At 54.5% G+C, this 18,084-nt stretch overlaps 2 protein-coding genes across 5 annotated transcripts; both read left to right on the top strand.

The window, feature by feature from the left end:
- The first annotated feature begins 1,863 nt into the window (after positions 1-1,863).
- GUCA1ANB (GUCA1A neighbor) lies at positions 1,864-3,979 on the top strand. Its single transcript, XM_055330402.1, has 2 exons — positions 1,864-1,899; positions 3,650-3,979. Exons 1-2 carry the CDS (start codon positions 1,864-1,866, stop codon positions 3,977-3,979), a joined length of 366 nt encoding a protein of 121 aa, XP_055186377.1.
- Positions 3,980-18,073, top strand: GUCA1A (guanylate cyclase activator 1A). Of its 4 annotated transcripts, none has more exons than XM_055330732.1 (5): positions 3,980-4,148; positions 10,325-10,810; positions 16,154-16,303; positions 16,867-16,960; positions 17,225-18,073. In XM_055330732.1, the coding sequence occupies exons 2-5, from the start codon at positions 10,610-10,612 to the stop codon at positions 17,395-17,397; spliced, it is 618 nt and encodes a 205-aa protein (XP_055186707.1). In that variant the 5' UTR covers positions 3,980-4,148; positions 10,325-10,609; the 3' UTR covers positions 17,398-18,073. The 4 variants fall into 4 exon arrangements, with proteins under 4 accessions (XP_055186707.1, XP_055186708.1, XP_055186706.1 ...); XM_055330733.1 differs by having other exon boundaries at positions 3,980-4,123; XM_055330731.1 differs by lacking the exon at positions 3,980-4,148 and adding an exon at positions 5,120-10,203.
- The last annotated feature ends 11 nt before the right edge of the window (positions 18,074-18,084 follow it).

Here is an 18,084-nt window from a genome sequence, read left to right on the forward strand (position 1 = left end):
GTGCACACTGCGGAAAGCAGGTAGAAGTTAGAGGTGTTCCTCAAAGCTCTAAAGCAGGCTCCTCAGCCTGGGCACCGATGACATTGTGTTCTGATAATTCCTTACTGGACGGCTGTCCTGGCACCATAGGATGGATATGTATTTATTTATCTATTTATCTCTTTTTAAAGATTTTTATTTATTTATTCATGACAGACACAGAGAGTGAGAGGTAGAGACACAGGCAGAGGGAGAAGCAGGCTCCATGCAAGGAGCCCGATGTGGGACTCGATCCTGGGTCTCCAGGATCACGCCCTGGGCCGAAGGCAGGCACTAAATAGCTGAGCCACCCAGGTGTCCCACCATACGATATTTAGCGGCATCCCTGGCCTCTACCCACTGGATGCCAGTAGCATCCCCACTGTGACAATCAGAAGTGTCTCCTGGCATTGCCAAATGTTTTCCTGGAGAGAAAAACACCCCAGGTTGTGAACCACTTCTCTAAAGTCACACACGTGCACCCTCCACAGCCCCCCCCACTTCCCGTGCTCTTGACAGGAGAACCCGAGAGGGGAGGAGATGGTTCAATGAAACCAGACGTTAACTTGGAAAGTATGCATTCAGGCCCCACCCTCCCCCTAGAGCTGGCCCTGCTGGGCCCTGGGCTGGCATGGGGTGTTCTCAGCCCTCTGATGTTAGTCACCTGGAGCCCAGCTGGGCCCTCAGAAAGGGCAGGGCAAGACTGGACTGCCTGGGCTTCCTCTTCCTCCTCCCCTTCCTCCTCCCAGGTATCTTATTCCTCCTCCCGGGACTGTCCCTCTGCCCCAGTTTCTATGAGGGCCTCATCCCTGAATGTGCTGAAGGCACTGGGTGCCCCCCTTCCCAGGACCCCAGATGTTGCAGTAGCAGCCACTGAGGCATAGCTGACAGGTGGACCCAAGACAGGAGGGTCCCGGACACCAGCCTCAGAGCCTGAGAAGCAGAGTCCAAATGGCCAAGGCTGAAGGGAGGAGGCCCTGCGGGTCCTCACCTCCACAGCCACGGGCTGGGCCCTTCTGTAGTGTCAAAAGGACCAGAGCCCCACATTCTCAGAAACCTACTTAATATACTAAACGTCCTGCAATGTCCAGAACTGCCCCACAACAAAGAATTATCAGCACACAGCATCCGTGGTGCTGGGGGCAGGAAGCCCTGCTCTACAGGGCTTCCTATTTCTATTTATATTAGTCTTACTTGCACGCCCAGGGCCTGGCATGTAAGAGGAATAGTTTTGAATGAATGAATGACTGAACAAAGCAAATAATGTCATATCCCCAGCTCTGCCAAGAGATGGTCATGCCAAAATCCAGCATTCAAAACCCCAGTGTCCCTGCCAAACTGGGAGGCCTGGCTGCCTTTCCCTTCAGCTGCTGCCCTGCTGCCCAGCGCCACGAGGAAACGAGGGCAGAGATGAATTGGATGAATTGGGAGCCCCAGCCCCACTCCCAGTGCAGTGGCCGTGGTCTGCATCATGGGGGAGAGGGTGTGGGCCTTAGGGTCAGCCAGCCCTGGGTTCAGTCCCAGCCTGGTTCTTTACCGGCCACCTGGCCCTAAACGTGTGACTAACCCCCTTCCTACAGTTTTCTCAACTATAACTAGGACTAGTAATACTATCTTCCTTAAAGGGTAATGTGAGGATTAGAGGAGATAATCTCCTTAAAGAGTTTGATGTGCTCGCAGCAGGTGGTGAAGAACCCCTGCTGATAACGCTGTCAGAGCTCATTTCCGATGTTACCCCTCGGTGTGTAAACTGCACCCCACCCCCAGCACCACTGAGCCCCAGAGAGTCTGGGAAGGCTGCTGAACACTTGAACGCCCCTGTCTCCAGCTGGGCTGTGGGCCGGCATGGGGGTCAGCCCCAGGGACACAGAGGTGAACAGGGTGAGGTCCTGAACATGGGGAGCAGTTGACAGGCGATTGGAACATTGGTGTGAGCCTGGAAGGACCAGGATTTGGGGTTGGGGTGAGGCAAGCACAGAGCCCAGGGCAGCAAGATGTAAAGAAGCATTCAGGGGGCCCCGGCTCCTCCTTACAATGCTCACTTGCCTCCCCCTTGTCCCTGCCTGGCAAAGGACCGCACAGCCCTAGAGGAGGGCCTGAAGGCAGAGAGGAGGGTGAGACAGGGCAGGGGCTGCAGTACCGGAGGCTTCCTGGAGGAGATGTCCAGAGGGTTGCTGGCTTGGAAGGATAGGAAGAATTTTGAAAGGCACAGCAGATAACACACGCGTTCCTGGGTAGGAATCAGAGCCTGCTTGGGAGGAAAGCCCTGGGCAGGTTTGAGTTGGGCAAGTAGTTTGAAATCAAATGCAAAGGAGTGTGCGTTATCTCTTGAGTGCCAGGGATTTCCTCTGTAAGATGGCAGGGGTTCAACTTGCAGTAACTCTGTAGCTAGGGTTCCCTTCCGTTTCCCTGCTGGGGCAAGGGCAGGATTGGAGGGCCATGAGGCTGGGCAGAGTGGGAATGGGTTCCCCTCACAGCAGTAGCCTGGAGGAGCAGGAGAGGGCCAGCCCGACACCCAGGCATCTCATCCTTTGGGTTGTACCGTCATGTCTGTGAAGAATCCTAGTAAGATGGGCATCCGATACCTGGGAGATGGTGTGGGGGGAATCAAGGGTGAACCAAACAATTCGATCATGGGGCAGTCTTGAGAGTGGCAACAGAGGAGTAAATAAATGTCACTAAATGTGGCCAGTGGGGCACTGGGGGCATCTTCGGGGAGTAGACCTCTGTGCCTAAACAACCGAGAGCGGTGATTGTGAAGAGCTGGCATTGTCACTCTGTAACAATGAGAGGTGTTCTAAAATGGAATGGACTGGCTGGTTGGAAGGGGAACTGCCCCTTAGTAGATTCCAGTTCAATTGGACCAACATTTATTGAGTGCTCACTAAATGCCTTGTTCTGGAGTAAAACAAGGAACAGGACTTTGGAGGCCATCATGTCAAGGGTAAGGGTGAGAATGCACTGCCCTTAAGGAGCTTAAGGCTGAAAGGGGAAAGAGACTCTCCCTGATGGATGAGGGGAGCAGTGGGGGAGGGCTTGCTGGGCTGGGGGAACCGCCTGAGCAAAGGCCCCGAGGCCTGGAAGGACAAGGTGCCACCAGGGGTGATAGGCAGGCCATCTAGCAAGTGCACAGGGTGATGGGAGCCCTGTCCCTAAAGCTCTTGCCTTCCCGGCCAGGGGTCCTAGAGATTTCTGTTCTAGGCAGCAGAGAGCCAAAGACACTTTGAGGAGAAGAGCTATGTGGTCTGGCCATTGGTGTGCAGAGGCCCAGGCTGGAGAGACCCTGCAGGAGACAGGATGGAGGCCTGGCGGGAGCCAGGGCCAGTTGGGAGCCCCGTGGAGGACTCTGACAGACAGCTGGACACGGGGCAGAGGGGAGAGGGGTGAGGGGTTGAGGACGAGCCTGGCTCCCAGCCTCTGAGAAGCAGGCTGAGGTCTGCACCGGAGGGGGTAGGTCAGGGGGCCCTGAGGGTCACCCCGCTCCTGGAGGTGTCTGGCCACCAGAGCTTCTCGGGGGTGGCTCTGGAAGCTTCTGACCAGTGGCACCTGCCCCCTCACTCCCACCCTTGGCCTTAGCAGTGCAAGCCCCAGAGTCTGATGCCTCAGCTCTCTCCTTCTCCCCGCCCCCCAGGACTCAAAGAAACCCTCAGGACCCAGCCGGGAGCCCAAGACACTGTCAAGCAAAAAGGAGAAGTCTCCACGGCCTCCCCTGTCCCGGTCGTGGAAACAGGACCGTGAGCAGACCCTGGCGGCAGCCTATGTGCCCGTGGTGGTAGACCCGAGGGGACAGAGCCTGGAGAAGCTCAGGTTCGGCTTCTACACCTCCCAGTACTCCAACTCCCTGAACCCCTTCTACACCTTGCAGAAGCCCACCTGCGGCTACCTGTACCGGAGGGACACTGACCACACCCGCAAGTGCTTCGACGTGCCTCCTGCCAACCTGGTCTTGTGGCGTACCTAGGCCTCTGCCAGTCAGAAGGCCCCCCACCAGCTACACCCTGACCCCCCCGCAACCCTGGGTCCCGGGGAGAACGGCGGCTTGCTCCCGGGGGAGCAAGGGCTAAGACAGCTGTGCCGTGCCCACTGTCATCAAAGGCAAAGGGAGGTCTCTGTTCTCGGCAGCAATTAAAGTTTGTCCTTCCTTTCCCTGGCATCTGAATGGGTGGCTGTGGGTGGGTAAACTGAGGCCGCAGGGGGGCGTTTTACGGTAGGTTAAGTCCAGAGATGCCCGAAGACTGGGAAATGAAGCGATAGTTTATGAAACAATGAGACAGAGGAAGCTCTCAAAGGAGTGAGAGGGGTCCTGACAGGGTTGCCAACGTGGGCCTCCACCGACAGTCTTTTATTTAGAACTGACAGGGAACTGCGGCCTTATCATTCCCGGGATGTCTTGGTTTGAATAAGCACTGGTGATAACATCTTTTTTTTTTTTTTAAGATTTTATTTATTCATGAGAGACACACAGAGAGAGGCAGAGACACAGGCAGAGGGAGAAGCAGGCTCCCTGCAGGGAGCCCGATGTGGGACTTGATCCCAGGACCCTGGGATCACACCCTGAGCCAAAGGCAGACGCTCAGTCAGTGAGTCACTCAGGCGTCCCTGGTGATAATATCTTTTATGGCTTCCTTCTTTTAGGGTCTGGTTATTCTCTCTGGTCACAGGTGACTGTCACAAAAAAAGACCCCCCACACACACACATCTAGGGCAGTATGGTCTGCTTTGTTCCCTTATCTGTGGTTTCCTGACACCTCATCATTTTGGGGATTTCTGTGAGGCTGATCCCGCAGGCCCCTACCTACCTCTCCCTACCCAGCCCCACCAGTCCCTTACTCAAAAAGACTTGATTCTCGGTCCCTTCTCCCCAAGAGAGGCCTCAACACCCCTCCAGAGCCTGAGTCCCGAGCAAAGCTGGTGCTGGCCACACCCTCCCCATAAGCCAAGGTTGGCAACCCCTCCAAAGTCAAGAGAGGGAAGTCACCTGAATGCGATTCCACATTGGTGCAGCTGCCGGCCCCCATCCCCCCCCGCCCCCCGCAGCCCTCATTTTACATCAAACTGCCTCTTCTGACTTGGAGTTCATTGGTGGGGGGGGGGGGGGATTTCCCATCTTGTCTTCTCTCCTCTGGTCCAGAAGAGCCATGAAGGCAGAGGGCCCCTGACGCGGTGCCGGGTGGCCTGAGTGAGTCCCTGGCCACTGCCACCTAGAGGCAGATGGAGCGGTGTGCTGGAGCCAGCTCCGATGGGCCTGAGGGGGAGGACTGGGGGCATCTCTCAACTCCACAGCCGGTGACTTCATGTTGGTGACCTCTGAAGCCAGCAGCAGAGGCCTGCAAACTGGGGTTTCTTTTTTTCCAGACAGCCTGTCGTTAACTCTTTGCCAGCACACCACTGGGTGAATCCATTTCTAGGAGTCCCAGCTCATTCTAGGAGGGGAGATGCACTCAATGGCGCATCCTTTTGGAGCATAAGAGTTTGGGGCTGGGATGGGATGGAGGGACAGGATTCTGGAGATCCAGACATGCATCAGGGCACTAGCCAGGCCTCCCTGGATGCCATTCTCTGAAAAGAAGATGGTGAGTAGGGAAGAAGGATGTGAGCCCCCCTAGAGGTCCCTCACAGTAGAGAGTCCAGGATTTTCTGTTTGTTGTTGGTAGGCGCACTCTCTCTCTCTCTCTCTCAAAAGTCAGAGGCTTTCCTCAAGTGCCTGGCAATCCTTGGCGGGAAGCCGGCCACTTGGCTTCTGTACCAGGTCTCTCCTGCCCAGTTATCGGTATTTGCGGAGCAGCAGGGGAAGGAGCCTGGGGTCTCTTTGTATGCAGACTTGCCCTTAACTCCCAGCTTCTAGAGCGACCCTTCTCTCTTCTCCAGCCTCTCCAGTCCAAAGCTCCAGAATGATCTCCAGCCAGGGGCGAGAGATGGATGCCCAGAGATGTCCATCCTGCTGCCTTGCAGAAGGCATCTGGGGAACCCTTTGCTCCTTCCACAGGCTTTCCGCTTGTCCTCCTATTTCTGCTCCATACCGTCCTGCACCCCAGCTTCCAGGGCACCTCTGCACCCACTCTGAGCCTGCAGAGCTCTGTGCCAGGTGTAGGTGCTGTGTCCCTACCAACCTCCACATCCTCCTGTTCTCTGAAAGTGTTTGGGTTTGGACTTCCTGAGCGCTGAGATCCATCTGCCTTCTGTTGTCCAACATTTTATTAGAACCTCTCACCTGCTGTCTTCTCTCCCTTCGTCTCCGTGGGTTGGTAGGTTTAAACATTTTATTGCCATTTTAGTTGATTTTGAAAAGCAGAGAAAAATTCAAGTTTTTGGTCTCGGTGTAACTAAAAGTTATATATCCACCCAACCACCCAGGAGACCCTTGCTGAGTCTCCGAAGGTGGAGTCTTTAGGTTGCAAAGATGAACTGGAGCCATCTCTGCCCTCCCCACTGGAGAACCTGCTGGGGTGTGATGGGGGCCCAGCATTTTCACTCCAGCTGGGATGCCTCCTCCTCTCCACTGGGAGTGGTCTCCCCCTTGAGGTTCACCTTGGTAGTGCAGCCTTGATGGACGCTTCCAGGGACCTTTCAAAGAAGCTGGCCCAGGTCCCTATTGGTGTGGGTGGGATAGTTTTAGAAGGCAAAGACCGGGTGCTTAGAGCTCTGCTCTGTTTCTGTGGAGGTGGAGAGTGGGGGACAGGATCAGTCAGGCCCTCCCATCTCTTCTCAGCCCGGCTTCCACCTCCGCACACCTGCCCCCCACACTCCCTCTCCTTGGCACCATTCGGCCAGGTGTATCCTCTCACCTGCTATGGCACCTGTCCCAGGAGGGATTCCTGTAGACAAAGCAGCCTGGGGAAGCCACCAGGCCTCTCTACTGTGTCCACCGCATAAGCTGTCCACCCTGCCCCTCTGTACCTCTCTTGTGTGTCCACCTCTTCTTGCAGGCCTCGGTATGGATCCCAACCCTCCTGACTTGGTAACCATGTCTGGGAGAATGGAGAGTGGGATAGAGAGAGTCCACAGGAGAGGGAAAAGCTGGGCTCTGGGATTGGGAAGCTGGCGGACTTCTTTCCCATCTTGGGGCAGAGAAAAGGGATGAGGAGCTCCCATCCAAAGGTTTTGAGACCCCTGTCACTGGAATTGTTTCTGCAGAAGGGCCACAGGGAAGACGTTGGAGTAGGAGCCCTAGGGCTTTTCCCCCACCCCCACCTGGGCCTTCCTCAGAGATTTAAGGGTTTAGGTTAAAAGTATGGTGGTGAGATGGAAAACTTTGGTACCACCACTTCGAATTTCTGTGAACCTCAATGATCTTTCTTTCTTTCTTTCTTTCTTTCTTTCTTTCTTTCTTTCTATTTATTTATTCATGAGAGACACACAGAGAGAGGCAGAGACACAGGCAGAGGGAGAAGCCGGCTCCCTGCAAGGAGCCTGATGCAGGACTCGACCCCAGGACCCTGGGATCACGCCCTGAGCTGAAGGCAGATGCACAACCTCTGAGCCACCCAGACATCACTCAGGATGATTTTTCTGTCCCCTGTTCCTCTTGTGTCACGTGGAAATAATCCCACCTCACAGGGCCATTGTAAGCCTATTCCGAAAGCTTAGCTCGGCACCCTGGACACAGGGGCCGTTGGTTGGTAGCTCCATCCTACTTCAGCCTTTAATTCTTCCTTCCATCGTGAGTGCACGCATTCACTCACTCAATGTTTTCCTGCGCTCGAGCCCCTGTCAGGTGTTACCCTCCAAAGGTAACTGAGGAGTGTTGCCTGAGGGGAGTGTTTGCAGAGAAGTGAGCATAGCTCAGGGACTGGTGACCTGCTCGGGGAGTGGCCACAGGTGGAAGCCCTTCTGACTCCCGAGCCTGAGCGGTAGAGGGAGGCAGCTCTGTCCCAGAGAGGGAGCTTTCGTAGGAGCTGTGGTTGAAGGTAGAAGAAAACAACCAGGGCCCAAACTGGGACCCAGCAGGGAGGGCGGGGAACAAATACCCAGCCTTTTCTCTCCTACTGGTCTCCTTCCACGGCTTCCCAGTGGATGAATTCCCAGAGGGCAGAGGAGCCCCAGTGATCCCCATCCACAGGGGTCAGCCCCCTGGGGCTCAGGGCACACAGCCTCTACCCGGAGTTCCTGAAGACAGGCTGACAATATTTTTTTGTATTTTATTTTTTAAAAGATTTTATATCTTTATTCATGAGAGACACAGAAAAAGAGGCAGAGACAGGCAGAGGGAGAAGCAGGCTCCCTGCAGGGAGCCTGATGCGGGACTCAATCCCAGGACCCCAGGATCTGAAGGCAGATGCTCAACCGCTGAGCCCCCCAGGCATCCCGACAGGCTGACAATGAACAGCTGCTTATAATTCGAGAAATAAATGAGCACCATGCATGTTATTGTAGAAGTATGAATGTTGTCACAGATGTGAAGGTGACTTCTGTGACTTCCACCTCCTGCTGTTCCTGCCTTTGCACAGTCCTCCTCCTCTGAGTGTGGGGGACACCCGTGACTCGCTGCTAACCCACAGAACATGGCAAAGGTAATGGGTTGGCGTTGCCTTGCTTAGTTATGTTATATAAGCTTCCGTTGTAGCAGACTGGAGAGAGATTCTTCCTGCTGGCTCAATGAAATAAGTGGCCACATTGAGGAGTCCATGTAGCAAGGAACTTTGGACTGCTTCTAGAAACTGCAGGCAGCCTCTAGGACCTGAGAGCGGCCTCTAGACTGTATCCAGCCAGAAGCCAGGGTCCTCTGTCCTATAGCCAGGAAATGAATTCAGCCAACAACCAGAATGATGTGGAATTGGATTCTTCCCCAGTCAAGCCTCCGGATGCCAACACGGTCCAAATGACATCACAGCCCCTTGAGACCTGGGGCAGAGGAACCAGTGAAGCTATGCTCAGACTCCTGGCCCCCAGTGACACGGAATAATAAATGTGTAGAGTTGGAAGCTACTGCCCTTGTGGTAATGTTCAAGCAGCATAGAAAGCTCATATAACACATAAGCAAACTGTCAGTGCACTGAGGTCAGAAAACTGAATTCTGTTGGGGAAGAAGGCCTCACAGAGGGGGGCATGTTTGTGCTCTGGAGGGAGGGTAGGGAGGACGTAAATAGGGAGTGATGGAAAGATGAGCTGTTCCCTCATCCTTGAGGCCTTCAGTCCAAACCCCGAACCTGAGAGGACTCCATGGACAAAGACGCCAGCCTGGGCCCCAGGTCCACTGCCTCCAGCCCCATATCCAAGACACACCCCAGACAGCTTGATGGAAGCGGGCAGGCCCAAGGGGCGCCTCTGCCCAGTGCACCCTGCATTCATCACTTTAGGCAGAGGAGAGGCAAAGCAGTCCTGTTTGGTTTCTTTTTCAAAAATAGCTATCCTCTGTTTTTGTGAGCAACATGTGTTTACTAGAAACCATTTAAAAAATACAGATAATTCTTAAAAAGCAAAGATTAAAATTTCACTGGTGATGTCATGACCCAGAGATGAGCCCTGTTAACATTTTGACTGCTTCCTTCTAGTTACAGGTATCATGAACACAACAGTGCTGTGTGATAGGGACAACCCTCATCACAGATGGGCCCCTAAGACTGGCCTGGGAACTTTCTGGGAGAGGCAGTAGCAGCTTACCATGCACCTGCATGCTGTTGCCCTCACACACACACACACACACGCACACACACACACACACACACACGTCCCCCTAGGCCACTAGGCACGCATTCATTGTCCCCTATCCCCATGCCCCTGGGAGGCGGTGGTATCAAGTGTGGAATCAAATGGAAGGTTGAATTCAGGCCTTTCAGGATGAGAAAGATTCAGTCCCTAGGAATGTAAGAAGAGGACCAGTGAGTGTGTGTACATGGCCATGTGTACTTGTACAGTGTTAGGTAGGAGGACTTTCCCCCTGGCTGCTCAGGACTCTGTCTCGGAACCCCACAAACTCTGCATCACTCAGGTGCTCTCATATATTAACTATCCATGGTGTGACTGGAACCCCTTAGTTGTGATGGCCAAGTGCAGTGCACAGCCTCGACAACTGTGCACAGCAGCCCTGTCAGGAGCCCACAGTAGGGCCAGCTGTTGAAGAGGAACCAGCTCTATCTCCTATGTACCTCAATTCCACATCGGAGGACAGGGACCAAAAACACTGAGAACGCACTCAAAAACAGGAGAAGGGAATGGAGGTAACAGGATCAGAACAACTGCTGCCTGGTAAGAAGGGATAAGGAGATTGCAAAATGGGTAAGAAAATCCTCTCACCTATCAGCTCAAGGCTGTAATCCTGGGCCTCTGCTTCCCTAAGCTTTGTTCTATTTTCACTCCTCTTTCCTAGGAGCGGTTCCCATTGGCTGCAAGGGTTTAGTGGGGACTTAACACTGGTTCTCTGGCATCTCCTGGTTTGCACGTCCCCCCATCACCTTTGTCCCTCTGCTCACCTCCTCCCGGCATTGGCATTTCCTTGCGCTGCTTGATCCCTCAGACCTTCTTTGCTCAGCTCTGGAGGACTCTGGCCCGTGAGTGAGGAGGACCCAGCGCTAGAAGGCCCAGCGCCCCGTGTGCAGCGGCGGCGAGCACAGGACCCGTCCGCCTCGGGCCCCAGCCACCCACAGGCCGGGAGATGGGCAATGTAATGGACGGCAAGTCGGTGGAGGAGCTGAGCAGCACCGAGTGCCACCAGTGGTACAAGAAGTTCATGACCGAGTGCCCCTCCGGCCAGCTCACCCTCTACGAGTTCCGCCAGTTTTTCGGCCTCAAGAACCTGAGCCCGTCTGCCAGCCAGTATGTGGAGCAGATGTTCGAGACCTTTGACTTCAACAAAGTGAGCAGAGGCCTGGGTGGAGGGGGGCGCTGGAGGGCCCCCCCGGGAGGCACGGGCCCGCACAGGCTGCGGGGAGCAGGTGCCAGGACGTGGTGTCTGCCGGAGGAGGGAGCGTGCCTCTGTGTAGCTGGGGCTACGTTAGGGAGTCAATTGACCTAATATTCACTGAGCACCTACTGTGAGTCAGGCACTAGGGGTTCAGAGGTGAACCAGCCCCCTCTGTGCCCTCACTTGCCAGCGGAAGACAGAGCGGTCCGCAGGAGCCCAGTCTAACGGCTTCCCCTGACTCTTGCACACACATGTCTTGGTTTACTCCAGAACAAGGGCAAACACTTACGAGACAGTCACCGAGCACCCTACTAAGTGCCAGGTGCTGTACCTGGTGCTTTTGCCCAGACCCTTAGATGCTCACAGGGTGGAGGAGGAGAAGGAGGAGTGGAGCGGAGAGAGCAGGGTGAGAAGCCTCCATTTCCTGGTGGCCTGGCACAGGCAGGCCCTTCTTATGTGGCTCGTCCCTGATGCTCTGTGGTCACTTCTGATGCTCTGGTGATAGGCAAGGCTGCCTGGTCGCTGGGACGTCCAGGTTCCTCCCAACTCCAAAGTGTCCAGTGACCTCAGCTCACCTTCTCTCAAGTGGGTCTGAAGGTCTGCATGGTGGTCAAGTTGTACTCTCCCTGTGCAATCACCGGGACACTGGGTGAGGACCTCCTGGTTAGCTAGAGGCTGCACAAGGAGCTGAGCACAGTGAGTTTTCATCCGCTGGGTGGCCTTGTGCCCAGCATCTCCCCCATCCTCAGCTCAGTACCCACACCTGCCATGGATGGTGAGAGCATGAGTTAAGATGTCTGTTGGTTTCAAGAGCAAATTTTCCATTTATTTGGAGCAATTGAGTCAAGATGCAGTGGTAGAAGGACCCAAGTCTCTGAACCAGTCTCCCCACCCAGCTGGGCACCCCCCCACCCCCCTGCTGGCGCTCACTTGAAGCACAGGATGTGACAGTGCTCTACCTTGAGTCCACCTCCAGCCAGGGAGAGGCTGCCCAGAGCCTTCCCGGCCCCCCTTGCTGCCCAGAAGTCCAAACACCACTGTGCCCAGGGCTTCTAAAGATAGCTGGGGCTCAGAGGCTATTTAAAACTCACTAATATTTAGGGTCAAGGGCCAAAGCAGATTATGGGCTTTGGGTCCCAAGCTCAAGGGCAGCATCCTGGTGCCCACTGACTTTCCTGGAGGAGCTGTGGGGGAACAGAATACTGGAGCCTGTGGCATGGAGACCAGAAGGGATGGTTATCTCTCTGCTGGAGCCCCCAGTGCTCCAGAAGAAGGAATAACTCCTGAACAGAAGGAGGAAAGTCAATGGTTGAGCCTCAACATCTTACACCCCAACACACCAAAATATCTCAGCTTCTCATCTGCTAGGGAAACCTTTGGGGTCAAGACACATCTCCAGAAGGACCCCCTACAGTCACATGTCTGACACCAGGGAGGGACAACCCACCAACCCTGCATTTGCAAGCACCACCTCCACTGTCCCAAACCTGACCTCTGATTACACCACACACGCCTTCACCTTAGGGCCTTTGTCACACCGGGATCCTCTTCCTCCAGAATTCTGCTTGGCTCACACCTTCCCCTGCTATAAGTCTCCATCCCACTGACACCTGCCCAGATGTCCTGGTTGAAACCCTGTTTAACTGGGGCTGGCCCCTGCCCCTGCACTTCTGGTCCCATCATCCCACTCCAGAGCAGGTCTCATCTTCTAAGACATGATACCAAATAACACTTTGACACTATTTGTTTTCTGTCTCCCTTGCTGGAATGTGAGCTCCACAAGGGCAGAGATTTTTTCATCTGTCCAGTTCAGTCCTGTATCTTCAGCACCTAGAACAGTGCCTGGACCATTGTAGGTGGTGCTTAACAAGTATTTGTTATATGAGTGAATGAACATGTGAGAAATCATGAGTTCTATGGGTGGATTATGTGTTTTATAATACACATTAATTTAAATACATTCCTGGGAACCCTGGGTGGCTCAGCAGTTGAGTGTCTGCCTTCAGCTCAGGTCATCATCCTGGGATCCTGGATCGAGTCCCACATGGGATCCCTGCAGGAAACCTGCTTTTCCATCTGCCTATGTGTCTACGTCCCTCTGTGTCTCTCATTTTTATTAAAAAATAAAATTTTTTAAAAATTTATTTTTTTTCTAAAGATTTTATTTATTTATTCATGAGAGACACACAGAAAGAGAGAGGCAGAGATACAGGCAGAGGGTGAAGCAGGCTCCATGCAGGGAGCCTGACATGGGACTCGATCCTGGGTCTCCAGGATCATACCCTGGGCTGCAGGCGGCACTAAACCACTGCACCACCACGGCTGCCCAATTTTTTAAAAATTTAAATACATCACTACTAAAATGAAGAGCATCTTTGTGACCTTTCAAGGGCCTCATCTATACCAATGGTATAAATCACACTTGGGACAATGTTGCCTTCTACCCATTGTCCTGAGCACAGAGCAGTGGAGCACATGGGCTAAGACATGGGACACCCAAATGGGAAGTTTTTTTTTTTTAAGATTTTATTGATTTATTCGTGAGAGACACCGGGAGAGAGGCAGAGACACAGGCAGAGGGAGAAGCGGGCTCCATGCAGGGAGCCCGATGCGGAACTCGGTCCCAGGACCCCGGGATCATGCCCTGAGCCGAAGGCAGATGCTCAACCACTGAGCCCCCCAGGTGCCCTCCGAATGGGGAGTCAAACAGGGCTGTGCAAATGATGGCCTGTGGGCCTGTTTTTACAAATGACGTTTCATTAGAACAAACCCCACCCCCGTGTTTACACATCGCCCAAACTGAAATATTTGCTGTGTGGCCCTTTGCAGAAAAAGTCTGCAACCCCTGAGTGAGCAGGCAAGTAGGATCCTAGGGGACTGTGCTGGACGGGCAGGGCTGGGGGTGCAGCAGCATGAGCGCTGAGTGTGGCGGGGAGGGGGGTAAGCATGTGCTTTGCTTGCTTCAAAGTTTTGCCTGGGCTTGGCCATGCCTGGCACTCGCACAGGTGCACACAAATTGATGTAAATCTTCACCTCTGCGTCTGAACGCCAGGTAGGATTTAGGAGACCTGGTTTCTAGCCAAGGCTTGCTCGTTCGTTGGTTGTGGGATCTAAGTCCTCTCAACTTCAGCTTTCCTCTGAAAATGGGGACAAAAATCCCACCTCCCAGGCGGTGTGATTAAATGAGGAAAGCATATCACTACGGAATCTAACCCGTCCCACAGTCTTGAAAAGTGGGCACTGTCATTCCCCACTGTCCAGCTGAGGAACCGAGACCCAGAGATACCCCGTGACTTGCCCAAGGTCACACCTCTCCTAGGATGTCAATTAGCTCTTCCTGGTGCGAGAGCCCCCTACTTTTCCATTGCCCCTTTTTAGCCTTTTTTTTTTAAATTATAAAAGTAATTTTGAAAAAAAAAAGTAATTTTGTACAGCTCGCTGTAAACATTTCCCACAATACACAAAAAAAGTGAAAAGCACAAGTGTCCTCGCCCTGTGTCCTTGCCCAGTGTCCTCTTGCCCAGGGAAAACCTCCTTGATTGTTTCTCTTGCTTCTCTGAGCATTGTGGCATGGGGGGGCCTTGCTCTATTCTGAGGACAACCCGGGCCTGGGTTGGGCAAGGATGGAATGAGCTAAGGCGTACGTGAAAGCCTATGAACACAGGGAAGCACCACGCGAATGTTCACTATGATCATGACACCCACTGTGGGGCTGCGGCTCCTCAAGGCCTCACCTGAGGCCCAGGGCTGGGACAGCCCAATCTCAGAGGCCATCCTTCCCAGCCTCTGACACATCTTTAATAACCGAGCTCCAGCCCCTGCTTGCATACTTTCAGTGGCAGGGAGCTCATTACTACATAAGGCTGGCAAATCTCCCTGTCAGAGGTCTTTTTTCTGACCCCAGATGTGCCTCTGGGTAACTTCCTGGTCCCAGGACCAGGGTCATGAGTAAGTGGAGGAACAGGAGCTGGACTCCAAGTTCACGCACTCTGAGTCCAGTGCTCCTTACCTTAGCCTCTCTGCACAACACAGGCTTCCCTTCATGAGCTTCCCTTGGCTTGGGGGCCAGATGAGCAGAGGCAGGCCTCTGTTCTCGGTTTCCCTGACCCCACTGGTGGGGCTGGCAGGGGTGAACAGGGGGTCAGCCTGTGACATTTGGGGGACCCCAGAGAAATACCCCACAGGCAGGTCCGGTGCCACTCTCTCCCATGGTCAACCCCTTTCCCAGGAAGCCTCCCCAAGCCTCTTCTCTGGCCTTTGCCCCGGCAGAGTTGTGTGTTCTTGGTCTGTGACTCCATCCTGTCCTGTCTAGGTGTGTTGTCGTTGCATTACACCGTGATGGCACAGTGGTCTCATTATAAAAATGAGCACAGGAAGTGTAGTGACAGTAATAGCTAACATTTCCTGAGGGCTGGCTGTATGCAAGGCAATGTTGAGTGCTTTAGATCCAGAAACTCAGTTAATGGGGCATCTGGGTGGCTCAGTGGCTGAGCGGCTGCCTTCAGCCCAGGTTGTGATCCTGAGATCCTGGGATCCTGAGATCCCAGGTTGGGGTCTTGGGATCGAATCCCACCTTGGGCTCCCTGCATGGTGCCTGCTTCTCCCTCTGTCTGTGTCTCTACCTCTCTGTCTCTCATGAATAAATAAATAAAATCTTAAAAAAAAAAGAAATTCACTTAATCCCACCACAATCCCACAGAGGTAGGTACTATCATAACTAGTATAGATGAGGAGATTGAGACATCGAGTCCTTTGCCCCAGATCCCACAGCTCTGAGAGGGTGAAGGCAGGATTCAAATCTGTGCCCCAACACCGCATTCCCACCAGGACTGGGTCCGTACCCTACTGAAATCTGAAGCCGCTATCAGGGCGCGTAGCAGTTGTTCAGCAGAGTTGGAAGAACGGGAAGAAGGAGAAGGGTGCTCCCTGCCTCCCCATCTACCTCCTGCCCTCTCCCCAGCTGGGAAAAACATGCCTTTCCCGGCAGTGGGGTTTCAGTTCCTCTTCCCCCACCTGCACACCTTTTCGCAACAGGAAGGGCTCCAGTTTGAGAATCACCTGGGAGCAGCCAGTGACCCCGTTCACCAAAATACCAGTGAAGGGAGAGCACCACCTTTCAGCCTGGGGGGGCTGGTTTACCAGCGCTACCTGGGGCCTCTGGGGCGGCCCGGCGGGGTGCCCGGGCGGGACACAATGCTGGGGGCCTGGGGGGCTGGGGGGTGGCTCCGGGCAGGAAGGCTCAGCCTGTGGCGCGGCCTCTGGGAGCGGCTCACGGCGGCGGCGCCTGTCGCCCAGGACGGCTACATCGACTTCATGGAGTACGTGGCGGCGCTCAGCCTGGTCCTCAAGGGGAAGGTGGAACAGAAGCTGCGCTGGTACTTCAAGCTCTACGACGTCGATGGCAACGGATGCATCGACCGCGATGAGCTGCTCACCATCATCCGGGTAACTGCAGGTGCAGAGGGCCCACAGCCCGAGGCTGAGGGCGAGGGCGAGGGCGAGGGCGGGGCGGGTGGGCAGGGTGGGTCTTCAGCAGGCGAACTGCGATCTCAGGAGGGGACAGGATTGGGACCCAGGGTGAGTCCGGGGCAGGGGTGGGGGGAGGCAGCTGCAAGACCTGGGCCTCCCGCCATCCTGTCTTGGGGGCTTTTTCTTTTTCTTTTCTTTCTTCTTCTTCTTTTTTTTTTTAAGATTTAATTAATTAATTAATTAATTCATTCATTCATTCATTCATTCATGAGAGACACACAGAGAGAGGCAGAGACACAGGCAGAGAGAGAAGCAGGCTCCCTGCAGGGAGGCTGATGCGGGACTCCACCCCAGGACCCTGGGGTCATGACCCCAGCCCAAGGCAGACGCTCAACCACTGAGCCACCTGGGCACCCTAGGCCTGTTTTCTCACCTGTACGGACACAAGCCCTTGCACCCCAGCACGGTCTCCAGTGCCCAGTGCCCACTCGGTGGCTCAGGCACCAGCTAGGAAGGCTCCTCTCACTTCTTCTCCCCAGGCCATCCGAGCCATTAACCCCTGCAGCGACTCAACCATGAGTGCTGAAGAGTTCACCAATACGGTGTTCTCCAAGATCGATGTCAACGGGGATGGTGAGGAGGCGGAGATGGGGGCTGCCAGGGGCGGGGCAGCAGGGGAGGAGGAGGCACAAAGGGGCTCTGCCCCTGGCCCCAGGAGTTGGATTTTAGGGACCTCCAGACCAGACTTTGGTCCCTGGCTCCTTTGCCTGCTACCCGCTCAGTCTTGGCTCTGAGCCCCCCATGTAAGACTCCAGCTCGCGCCCCCCGCCACGATCCCACCAAGGAGATGGAAGGGAACACCCTCTCTGCCCTGACTCCCTTTTCTCTCTGTCCCAGGGGAACTCTCCCTGGAGGAGTTCATTGAGGGCGTCCAGAAGGACCAGATGCTCCTGGACACGCTGACACGGAGCCTGGACCTCACCCGCATCGTGAGAAGGCTCCAGAATGGGGAGCAAGAGGAGGAGGGGGCGGAGAGGGCAGGCGGTGGGGGCACTGAGGCAGCTGGCTGAGCTCACTGCCAGTGTCCTTCTGTACTGGGGGGGGGATGTGTGTTGGTGCCTGGGGTCGTCATTGTAATACTAGATCCAGTCTACTGAACTGAAAGGCACAGTCGCCTCTTTGGGGTGCACGGCCGGGGCAGAAGGGCAGGGGTGGGAGTCCAGAAGGATGGTTCCTGAACCCTGTGCTTGACTCAGCTGGTGGTGACTGCTCCCTGCTGGGGACCCCCAGAGCCCTTCCCCGGCTTCTCCCAGCTTTCCGTACTGAGCTTCTCCAGTCCCACTCTTTCTTAGGCCAGGGGGCTCTGTCCCAGAACTGGGCTTTCATGGACTCTGACGGAATCCTATAGATCGGGGGCCTGCAGCTTCCATCTGGGCGTTTTGATCACACACTCAATCTGCACCCAGCACCCTGGAGCCTACTTCTGTGGTGCGTTGATTTGTTCCTCCCTTCCACAAAGCATTTATCGAACACCTCCTTTGTATTAATGCTAGATACTGGACATGCCAAAAAGAGGATAGTTTTTATCCGTAAGGAACTAACAGGCTAAGCATCATTATAATAAAATATGCTAAGAGAAGCTATGGTACTGGACAAAGTCCTCATTTATCCAGAGGAAATCGGTTTTTATGCAGAAGTGACTGCACAGCACCTATACTTCCGCTGCTGGCCCTGCAGTGGCCTGTGGTGCCACGTGG

Source organism: Nyctereutes procyonoides, unplaced genomic scaffold (genome assembly GCF_905146905.1).
Source record: "Nyctereutes procyonoides isolate TBG_1078 unplaced genomic scaffold, NYPRO_anot_genome, whole genome shotgun sequence".
NCBI lineage: Eukaryota > Metazoa > Chordata > Mammalia > Carnivora > Canidae > Nyctereutes > Nyctereutes procyonoides.

Excerpts from the sequence above, each read along its gene's own strand:
- GUCA1A (XM_055330732.1), top strand. The coding sequence starts at position 10,610 with ATGGGCAATGTAATGGACGGCAAGTCGGTGGAGGAGCTGAGCAGCACC. Across the intron at positions 10,811-16,153 it reads AGACCTTTGACTTCAACAAA|GACGGCTACATCGACTTCAT; the intron begins GTGAGCAGAGGC and ends CCTGTCGCCCAG. Across the intron at positions 16,961-17,224 it reads GATCGATGTCAACGGGGATG|GGGAACTCTCCCTGGAGGAG; the intron begins GTGAGGAGGCGG and ends TCTCTGTCCCAG.
- GUCA1ANB (XM_055330402.1), top strand. The coding sequence starts at position 1,864 with ATGGGGGTCAGCCCCAGGGACACAGAGGTGAACAGG. Across the intron at positions 1,900-3,649 it reads GGGACACAGAGGTGAACAGG|GACTCAAAGAAACCCTCAGG; the intron begins GTGAGGTCCTGA and ends CCCGCCCCCCAG.